Below are 11360 nucleotides of genomic sequence, written 5' to 3' on the forward strand. Positions count from 1 at the left end.
AGTTAAAGATGATTACAGTAACATACAGGAGTTATAGAGTAGGCATGCAAGGAAGGGTCTGTTTTATTGATGCGCAAGCAGACTGTCTATGTGCACTCTTGACTCTTGACAATTCACCTTGTTTTAATCAAAACTACAAGCTTTAATCTGACTCTAGTGAGCAGACATGAAATTTCTCTGAATTTACAGAATATCAATCTCCCAAAAGCAAAGTCCTGCTCAAAATAATCTGTATTTATCTGTAATAATCTGTATTCATAATATATGTATTCTGTTTTTAGATCTGCTCATAAACAATGAGTATAAACAAAATGAAACTGACCATATGGTTTGCATTTAAGCCAGACCGCATCTTCCTACCCAAGCTAAAAGCGCTTGGCCACAAGTAGATGCAAACTGGACTAAACTTCCTGTCAGTGTAGTAAAACTTCAGTGAAACGAGTGTCTGACTGACTCACTGTGCGAAGGGTGAAGACTCTTGTCTGCAGAGAAGAGTGTGCACTTTGTCCTGGAAGCGTTGCCTCAGGGCTCGATTATGGATTCGGATGATCCGATTGATCTTTATGCCAGAGATGTGGTACGGTTTATAATCCCATGCACAGAAACGAGACAGTAAGAGATCATAACAGGACGTGAACCTTAGAGAGGATGCAGAAAACAGTACATACAGATCAGTAATCTCCCATGCGTTTTTGTAAAACAGATTTCACATAAATAAATGTAATACCAAGGGTCGCCGGTGTTTCCCTCCTCAAAGCGAATGTTCCCCACTGTTTCCAGCTCCAATAGCAGGAAATGCACCATCATCTCCTTTCTATTTGAAGCCAAAGTCACATTATGCTGGTGATATGACTCTACCCTGAGATGAAGAAAAACATGGATTACGTGAATCCTGAAGATAATCACAGGTTTACTTGTATAAATATGCAAACTCACTCATCTAAATGTTGTTTCCAGTACTTGAGTCGGATTTTAAGAGCATTCAGTTTGTGCTGTAGACTCTGCTCATGGGCATGAGTATGACAAAGGTCAGAGGTCAAGTCTTCAGGCTCTCCTGACTTCGTACCAGCACACTGTACATGAGAAAGCTCACACTCCAGCTGCTCAAAGAAAATGAGTGTGATCATAATTAGCAAAAGTTGGATGTTTGAAGAATGCAGCCTTGTTTAATATTTGATTGTATAAACACAAACTTTAAATGTGATATACAGTGCTCAGCAAACATAAGTACATCCCATTTTGAATTTAATAAACAGATTTATTTATTAAAATAATATTTTAATTACAAAACATCTTACAAAATTACAAACTACAAAATATTCTTAAAAATCGTATATATTCTTATATATTATAATCGTATTTCTATTCATTTTTCCTCTTTTTTTAAATTTTTATTTATTATTTTCCCTAACATATAAACTTGGGCAACAAATTTTTGGTATTATAATATTATTATTTTGTTTATAACATATTATTTTGTTAGACTAGCTCCAGATTTGGCTTTGGTGCTGACTAATCTAAATTTACTAATTTAATACTGTATATAATGCTATAAAAAATATTTCATTTTAAATAAAAAAAAAATTTAAAATTAAATATTAAAAATAAATAAATATTAAAAGCAGCTATCCAAAGACCCTGGGAGAAGGGCGCTACTTTTGGCGGCATGACCAAGTACTAAAGGCAGTGGCAGAACACATATGCAATGCCATCATCTCAGATAGGTACCATCTTGCCCCCAAAAGGAGGACTGACTTTGTGAAAGCTGAGGAGGAACCCTGTCAACTGCAAAGGACAAGATCGGGCCTCATCCACTCAGCCCCTGGCAGTTGAAAGTTAGACTGGGGAAGCAGTTGAAGTTCCCACAGCACATAGTTACAACATCACTCCAACCAGACATAATTATCATTTCTGAGGCAACAAGACAGTTGATTATGCTTGAACTCACAGAGCCTGGGAAGAGTGAATGGAAGAGGAAAAGTACCAGGAACTAGTAGAGAAGTGCCAGAAAGGGGGCTTGAAGACTCACTGTGAGCCAACAGATATGGGCTGTAGAGGGTTTTCAGGGCGTTCACTCTGTAGAGTCTTTAAGCAACTAGGCCTAGCAGTAGCAGATAAGAAGAGGTCCATTAAGTCAGTTTGTGAAGCTGAAAAAAAGCTAGAAGATGGCTTTGGATAAAGAGGGCTGATCCGTGGGTGATGGCTACTGGGATGCAAGCTGGGTCAGATCCAACTCAGCTGGGTCACCTGGGCGAGGGTGTCTGAAGTTGAAAGACCAAAAACACTCAATGACCCCAAGATACATCACTGACGATGTGCCCCAGTGCACTTAAACGATGTACCTTACACACAAAGAAATTCAAATATCAAATGATTTAAAAAAGAGAGATTTTTGAGGGGTGTACTCATATATTCTGAGCACTGTATATGAATAAGGTGGTTTTTTACTTTAATATTTCAAATAGCTTTCCTGAAAATTTTAAAATATGGGTGTAGTAACGTTCATCATGATTGTCAGTGTAAGAGATATTTATCTAAAAATTAAATAACATACTTATTCTGACCTGAACATATTAAAATACATCAAACAGAAAGTAATCATAATGAATTTAATATTATTATAAACGATTAAAACTTGCTGACAATTAGGTGAATAAAGTATTTTGAGGGTGTGCATATTTGTGGGTTATAACCAGTGGTGTAAAGTAACTAATTACAAATACTCAAATTACTGTAATTGAGTAGTTTTTCTCAGGATTTGTAATTTACTAAGTAGCTTTAAAAATGAGTACTTTTACTTTCCCTTAAGTACATTTTTAGTGCTGTATCTGTACTTTTACTCCACTACTTTCCTTCAACCTGCAGTCACTACTTTATTTTTTCTTGTCTATGGGGATTAAAAAAATCAGTCCTGTGAGTTCAATCAAATCGCAGATAGACGGTAAATCGCATCATAATAAACTACCTCAAGACATGGGTGATTTATGATTGCAGCAAACTGGAAGCATTGAAAGTGTTCAAGAAGATGCCCAAAATCTTTACACGCATTAACCCAGAGTTAGATGACATGACATTAGATGGTTGGCCCTCAACATCGTAGGGACATTGTGTTTTGTTTGGAAATGAAAATTGCTTTGACGTCAGAACTCAACGTCAGGCCGACGTCAATGTCCAGCGTCCAACCTAAAATCAACCAAATATCAACGTCTAATGATGTTACAGCTTGACCTTGTGTGGACTTTACCACTATGACGTCTATCAGACGTTAAATTTTGGTTGCCATACCTGACGAATAAATGTCATTTTTTGATGTCAATATGATTTAAGATCTTGGCTCAACGTTGGATTTTGGTCACTTTCCAACACAACCTAAAATCAAACACATATCAATGTCATTTGATGTCGTTATTGGTGATCAAAATGACATTGTCCTCAGACACTGGCTAGACATTGAATTTTGGTCATCTGACATCACAACCTAAATCTAACCTAATATTAATGTCTTATGATGACGTTGTGTGCCTGCTGGGCAATAACAAAATGCACTACAGAATGTTACGTTTACACACATCCAAAAATTACATGTAAATGCATTCGCTTTTTACAGCGTAATACTAACTGCTCAGTACTCTTGAGTACTTTTAAAAGGGCTTTTTACTCATATTTTGAGTAATATTTACAACAGACACCTTTACTCTACTTGCACTACATTTTTAGGCAAGTAATGGTACTTTTACTTAAGTATGATTTTTCAGTGCTCTTTCCACCACTGGCTATAACAAAGATATATGATTTTAGACTTTTCAGCATCCCCCTTCATATGACTATAAAGTGCTTCGGATGTATGACAATGCACAGTAAAGCATTATATATAAACACATTCATTCATTTACTCATTCATTTAAGTGCATTCCTTCCAAACATGTTAAGCAAAGTAATAGCCTTAGTGGCACGAAGCCAGAAATATTAGCCCCCCTTTGAATTTTTTCCCTTTTCCTAAATAATGTTTAACAGAGCAAGGAAATGTTCACAGTAATATCTAATAATATTTTTTCTTCTGGAGAAAGTCTTATTTGTTTTAATTTGGCAAGAATAAAAGCAGTTTTTCAATTTTTTTAAAAACATTTTAAGGTCAAAACTATTAGCCCCTTTAAGCTATATTTTTTTCGATAGTCTAGAGAAGTATATAAGTGTCTTGAAAAATATCTAATAAAATATTATGTACTGTCATCATGGCAAAGATAAAATAAATCAGTTATTAGAAATGAGTTATTAAAACTATTATGTTTAGAAATGTGATGAAAAAAAATCTCTCTGTTAAACAGAAATTGAGGACAAAATAAACAGGGGGCTAATAATTCTGACCTCAAATATATAAATGTTTACATATTTTACATTTAAACTTATACAAGTGACTTACATCGAGGTATTCTATACTCACATGTCTTAGCGTGTGTGTTAGCACTCGTATCCTCTCCTCTGGTAACTGTATCTGCTCTCTTCTCTGCTGCCTGAGCTTGGCTCTGAGTTCATCAAACTGTCTTTGCAAACCACGTACCCGCATGGTGTAATACATCATTTTCTTCAACACTGTAGACTGATGCACGATTCTCATTACTTCAACCAAAACACACAATACACTCAGATGCATAAAATACTCATTCCACTACCTCTGCCATGTCTTTGAGCTGTCTGCTTGACATGTCATATGTGTCCAGGAGCTGTAGGTTTGGCATGTGGTACAAGACATGGATGTAGTAATTATAGAGCAGACACACTGGGTTTGGGATGCACTGAGGGTCCTTTAGGCTTAGGTATCTCAGTCTAGGAAGCCTAGCCAGATGAGTCAGCTCCTGCATGTGAGAACAAAAGATGTTCAAATTTTACCTCCTCTATGTTTTTCTGTAGTGATTAGGAGTGTTCGTATAAATTCATTTAGTAAATATGCAAAAATACTGACATTGTACGCAGGATATTTTTAGAATGGTAGTAAATCATATCTAATACTTAGTTTATTCATACAATATATTTGTTTAGATGTGAGTATATGAACATAAATTATATCTTATTATTTGTGTGGTGGCCTTGTTGCACATGTTCAGTTTACTTACTATTTTTACTTATATACTATTTCTAGTAACAGTAAAATGTCCATATTTTGATATCCCTAACACTTAACCTAACCCCATTCTCACTAAGTTACATTCTAAAAAGGAAAACAATAATATTCTTTTGTTTTTTATCTTTTCACAACACTCACGGCTGTAAGTAAATCATTCAAAAAAGGCGCATCTCAACGCAAAAAGCGCGTTCAGTGGAATCAGCCCCATATTGCGCCAAAATGCACACCATACACCATCTGATTGGTGGAGAGGAGACAGAGTGATGAAGCCAATTATCATATGGAGATGGTTAGGAGACCATAATGGAAAGAGGCCAGTGGGCAAATTTGGCCAGGATGCCGGGATTAAACCCCTACTCTTTTCAAAGGACATCCTGGGATTTTTAACAACCACAGAGAGTCAGGACATTGGTTTAGCGTCTCATCTGAAAGACGTATAAGTATAGAGTCCCCTTCACTATACTGGGGCGTTAGACCCACACAGACCGCAGGTTGAGCGCCCCCTGCTGGCCTCACTAACACCACTTCCTGCAGCAACCTAGCTTTCTGATGTAGTCTTCCATCCAGGTACTGACTGGGCATAGCCATGCTCAGCTTCAGTGGGCGACCATGTGAGAGTTCCAGAAAGCTAGCTCTGCCAGCTAGCTTTTTCTGTTCAGAACATTCTATTAAACAACTGCTTTAAAAATAAGATTCATTCATATGAACAGACAGGTTCAACAAAAGCATATTCAATCAATTAACAGCCACGGAGTCCACAAAAGGTCTGTCTTTAAACATTTATTAGTCATTGTTAAAAGTCAATTAAAAAAATATATATTTTACTTCCAAAACTGACTGTTGCACTATACCTAAGTGAATCCAAAGCAACACCTTGATGACCCCCAAAAAACACTGTATTATCACATGTTCTGCTAGTATTCATTCAGTCATTCATTCATTATCTTTTTGGCTTAGTTCCTTTATTAATCAGGTGTCCCCACAGCGGAATGAACTGCCAACTTATCCAGCGTATGTTTTACGCAGCGGATGCTCTTCCAGCTGCAACCCAGCACTGGGAACCACCCATACACTCTTATTCACACACATACACTACGGACATTTTAGCTCACGCAATTCACCTATAGCACATCTTTAGACTTGTAGGGGAAACTAGAGCACCCGAAGGAACTCTACGCAATTGCGGGGAGAACGTGCCAACTCTACACAGAAACGCCAACTGAGGCTCGAGGCTCGAACCAGCGACCTACTTGCTGTGAGGCAACAGCGCTATCCACTGCGCCACCGCACCACCCAATCTGCTAGTATGTACTGTATAAATGTTTTTGTAACATTAGTAGTTCTGCAATAATAGGAAACAACTTCCACCAATGCAATTTGCTTCATGTTTGCCATTAAATGGAAGTAAATAAGTTTCAGATTAGAGAAAAGAGCCTCACATACAATATGAGCCTGAAGACAGTTCACCTGAACAATGAGAAAGCACCATATAAACACCTGTCAGTTTGCGTTATGTTTTGGTGTGTGTGTTAGGAAGAGTTGTGAAAAAGGCCCAGACAAAAAAAAAAGCGTGCCGAGGCCAGACGGAGGAGCTTTCAATCACTCAACTCACACAAAATAACAAAGGCTCATATTTAGAGATGCACACCCCATTCAGAGCCCACACCTCTTGAAAATGGAAATATTTATCTGTGTTATTGAAAAAGTGCCTATTTTTCCTCTTGAAAGGAGAGACGGACAATAACTGTTTGGGCACAGATGCCACATTACGATAATGATGTGCACTGAGAATCAAAAACTTCAATCGTGCCGTTCCTGAAATGAGCAGGTCTCTTCAGGGTAGTTGAGAAAATACGTAGCATACACAGAAATAACAGTAATCAGCTCTATCGTGAGCAGGAGAGGGAGGAATCAATAATGCCCTGTAGATACAGGCCTGTGGTAATAATGGTGTGAAAGCCAGAAGGAAATTATTACTCAGTAATCTCTGACACAAACAAACAAACCAAATGGGCTTCATACAGAGGGCACTAAACAATCTGATAAGAGAAAATGCATAAAGAATTAAATATTTACAGAAAATGAGAGTGGTACTTTCTTAGGTGAACTGCTAGGGTGCTGTGGGTATATGATTTTTTCAACTCAGGCTCATTTTGATTACGCACATCTATATCCATTTCTGGAGATTGCCAAATATGTCCCAGGAGCTATGCTTTTTGGCAGTTTTTGTTTTCGCAAATCCTCCAGAGGCTGCTGTGTATGATTTTTGAGATCTCAAATTTCTCTGCTAGTGCCATTCGCGCCTGCTCTTCTCCTGTGAATCCACCAGAGGCCGCTATCGATTGAATGACCGACTGACCGACTGACCGATCGTCTGGCCCACCCTCCTCCTTCCCTAAACCCAACCAATAGTGTTTTAAAAAGCACCAATTAACTCACTCACCCACTTCCCTAAACCCAACCAACAATCTTTTAAAAAGCAATCCAGAAAAAGAAAAGTTCTCGCGGCAGCCTGATTTTTAACACGTTTTCAAATTTTACTGCATTCTCGCCCTGTTATTTAATTGTTTATTTTATTTTTTTGACTTCTGTTTTTGTCTAACCTGCTTTCTAGAACCATTCGTCACCAGACTCGAGCCCCATTGACGCGGTCAACTCCACTCTGTGTCTCAAATTCTCCGACGTACATGGCGAGCCACTGGACAAACTGGTAACAGTGGGAAACCCGTCAATATGGAGGTAAGCGGTCAGCTGGTACGCATGACAAGGAATAGCGTTATACCGCACCGTAGCATTTGCTTTAAAGACGAAATACAGCCATGCACGTTTCTCCGCCTACATAATTTTTGATCTCCAGAAATGTATATAGGGCTACGTTTTCAGAATGAGCCTGTATGGGATTTTTAAAAATGTTTTATAGTACACTAAGTAAAATGTAGAAGTTGGATCAACAATCAGGTTTCAAAAATAAAAACATGTAATTTTCTCGAAAAGGAAAAAAGTTTTAAAATTAGCCGATAAAGCTTTAAAACACAGACTAGTTGTTCATAATACATGCTTTGTCCTAGCCACCTTTTTGCATGAACTCAACTTAATATTTTGAATAATATTAATATTTAAAATATTTATTAGTGCAATTTGTGCAGATAAACTACACTACCCATGCTACTGCTGTTACGAAAGTCCACCAGTTAGAGTCGCACTAAACAAATGGAAGTCCTTAGCTCCACCCATTTCCACAAAGCACCCTGACTTACAGTCAGAAAAATAAATGGTAAAATTACTCACACAACCAGCATTTACGAAAAAGTGCACAGACACTAATGCAAGAAAAATGCTTTTTAAAAAGTCACATGATTTTAGATATCATTTTAGATATCAGCAACAACCCCAAATCCATGTTCAAATTCTTAATGTGTGGTTCAAGTTCTGCAAACATTTTGAAGGCAAAAAGGTCCACAGTGTAAAGGAAATAGCGTGGTGATGTGTAAAGCACACTTCAACAGAAGTTTTTTTCAAAAGAAGCAGTTTTCTGTCTGTAACCGGAGCCAATATGTTTGAGGAATCTGAACAACAGTGAACTCTGATAAGGATTTTTTTTCTTCAGTTTATATAGATTCACATTGATATTTGCCTGTAAATTTCAGCAGAGCAACAGTAAATGTAGTCACATCTTTATTTAGGTATATTAAAAATTGAATTATGTATAAGCAATAACAGCAGGGTTGTGTCACTTAACATATGCTATTAATAATGTAATAGGAAATGCAAAAGGCTTGATACCTTATTCATGACAATCATTTGAATGAAGTTCTTAAAATAGCAAATGTTACGTTGCTCATACCTTGAAGGAACTGATCTTATTCCCTGAGAGGTTTAGATTTTGGAGATTGCCATTAGGATCCAGGCTATGACCTCAGAGATAAACAGGTAAATATTAGAGTATTCATTAACAGATTCTGAATGCCTTTATGTATTCTAATATAATAATACTAACATTAAATGCAAAAATTTGTGTTTTATACTGTACCTACCAAGAGTCTCAATAGCATTGTCAGCAAGATTCAACTCCTCAAGGTTTACAAGTGAATCCAGTCCCTGTGAAAAAAGAGGTGTAAAAGACTGGTGTAGATATTGCAGCACATTTACAGTATCTTCAGAAATAAACACAAGCTACCTGTATGTCGGAAATCTGGTTCTTATTTAGCCACAGAACACAAAGATTGACTAACATCTCTAAATTTGTGATCTGGTGAATGTTGTTGTCGTACAAAAATAACTTCTCCAGATGCAAACAGTTATGTAGGCCTGAAATCTCCTACAACATACCAAAAAAAAATAGTTAATGCATTCATCATGTTAACGTCAGACAAGTGAATTTTTTAAAAATATTAGTCATTCTGGGATCACACTGAAATACAGTTCCTAAAACATTTCCAGAAACAGATCTTTTCTGTAACTTACATTCAGCTTGCACTCCACTACCCATAATTCTCTGAGGAGCGGGCAATACTCCAGGCCCTGGATTGAGCTGATGCTTTGGCCTACAATAGTGAGGCTAGACAGTCTGGGAAAAAGAGAAAGACCCACCATACGCGGGAAACCAGAGAAAAACATCTCTAAAACCATTTCACCGCTGCCCTCCTGACATACCTTCTCATAGGATAGTCCATTAGACACACACTGAGGAAATAAACAGAGCACAGACAGAAGTCAGATTAAAAAGCACATATTTTCACTTTAAAGGTGGCATAACATTGCAAATTCAGTATTTTTACAGTTTAATCTTGATTCGAGGTGACAAAAGCATTTGCGCAGCATACTGTTAAAAGCCATCTTCACATAACTGAGTTAAGACTGCTCTGTGTCTGCTCAAGATTCAATACAAACATGCAATGCCACTTAAAGGTAAAAGAGTAAATGATGCCTCTTCTGGCCCACCACAGACCCAAGTATTACAGCCATAATTGCTGTATAAAGTATTTACACCATTTCTGGGGAGAATTAAAGAATGACATATAAATGCTCCTTCAGAAGTGTTTCTGTCCCACCCTTTAAATTGTTTTTTTTCTATTTAGACATTTTGAGCAGGCACAAAGGAGCCTTAACTCAATTGTGGTTTAATTCCTGTAGTTGACACTTTTCTTAATTCAGTATCAAAGTCAGTTAAGTCATTATCAAAGTATCAGAATAAAAAATACAAAACTTACCAGCTCTTTTATAATTTCTTCATCTCCATTTACTCTCTGTTTTTCGTGTTGTGTCATGATCGCCTTAAAGAGTATTTTTTTAAATGTTTATGTACATTCAACAGGGATGGGCAGTATTTATGATACATGTATTTCACATACAAAATAGTATTTAGTCATTTGTATTTGATGGGGTTTATGAAAATTGCTTAATTTTTGTATCAAAATACTTTAGTGTCTTGTATTTTTACATTTTGAAAATACTGTAAAATACTTTGTAAGTCTACATGATGACAATATAAAAAATCAGCCTCTGATTGGTGCTTTCTCAGTTATTTGCCTAGACTTGAGATGAGAACAGAAGATTGATTTATATTGAAGAAGGTGGATAATGCTTAGAGTATGGAAGGAAATTATACATCACAGCATGGCGAAACTTACAGTAATCCACTGGCTGTTTAAATTGCCAGTAGTATAGTTAATGAAGAGGAAAGATGTCTGGCCAAAGATGTCAAAGTGGGACAATATATGAAAAACAAATATTTAATAAAACAGCAATTCAGTCTATACAGACTAGTCAAAAACACTCAACTCAGGTTAAATGGCATCTGCATGATATATATGAAGAGTTTATTTGCAAAAAATGATTACTCAGTTTTTAGTAATTTTGAGGAATTATGTCTTTATGTTGTGCATTGAAGAAATTATATGGAAATTGCATATGGTAATAACTAAAACTGGAGTTTTTAGGGTTTTTTTGAAATCATGTATTACATTGAGGCAGCACAGTGGCTCAGTGGTTAGTACTGTCGCCTCACAGCAAGAAGGTCACTGGTTGAAGCCCCGGCTGGGTCAGTTGGCATTTCTGTGTGGAGTTTGCATGTTCTTCCCGTATTGGCGTGGGTTTCTACCGGGTGCTCTGGTTTCCCCCCAGTCCAAACTAGGCATGGCACGATAACCGTTTTCAAGGTATACCACAGTTTTAAAACTGCCAAAAGTTTCTGTAATACCGTTCCTAAGGTATGTGTACGACTTTTTATTTACATTTT

At 36.9% G+C, this 11360-nt stretch overlaps 1 protein-coding gene across 1 annotated transcript in view; it reads right to left on the reverse strand.

Moving 5' to 3' along the window:
* lrrc9 (leucine rich repeat containing 9) overlaps nucleotides 1-10411 on the reverse strand; it is a 37717-nt gene extending 27306 nt beyond the window's left edge. Inside the window, exons 1-10 of the mRNA XM_056470872.1 lie at nucleotides 10333-10411; nucleotides 9587-9805; nucleotides 9300-9440; nucleotides 9157-9220; nucleotides 8967-9037; nucleotides 4671-4853; nucleotides 4442-4597; nucleotides 937-1100; nucleotides 728-859; nucleotides 459-638 (exon numbers count right to left, since the gene is read on the reverse strand). Of these exons, the coding sequence (XP_056326847.1) occupies nucleotides 459-638; nucleotides 728-859; nucleotides 937-1100; nucleotides 4442-4597; nucleotides 4671-4853; nucleotides 8967-9037; nucleotides 9157-9220; nucleotides 9300-9440; nucleotides 9587-9805; nucleotides 10333-10389 (1367 nt within the window). The 5' untranslated portion in view covers nucleotides 10390-10411. The remainder of the gene's footprint in view (nucleotides 1-458; nucleotides 639-727; nucleotides 860-936; nucleotides 1101-4441; nucleotides 4598-4670; nucleotides 4854-8966; nucleotides 9038-9156; nucleotides 9221-9299; nucleotides 9441-9586; nucleotides 9806-10332) is intronic.
* Nucleotides 10412-11360: the final 949 nt, after the last annotated feature.

This window comes from Danio aesculapii, chromosome 13, assembly GCF_903798145.1.
Source record: "Danio aesculapii chromosome 13, fDanAes4.1, whole genome shotgun sequence".
NCBI classification, from domain to species: domain Eukaryota; kingdom Metazoa; phylum Chordata; class Actinopteri; order Cypriniformes; family Danionidae; genus Danio; species Danio aesculapii.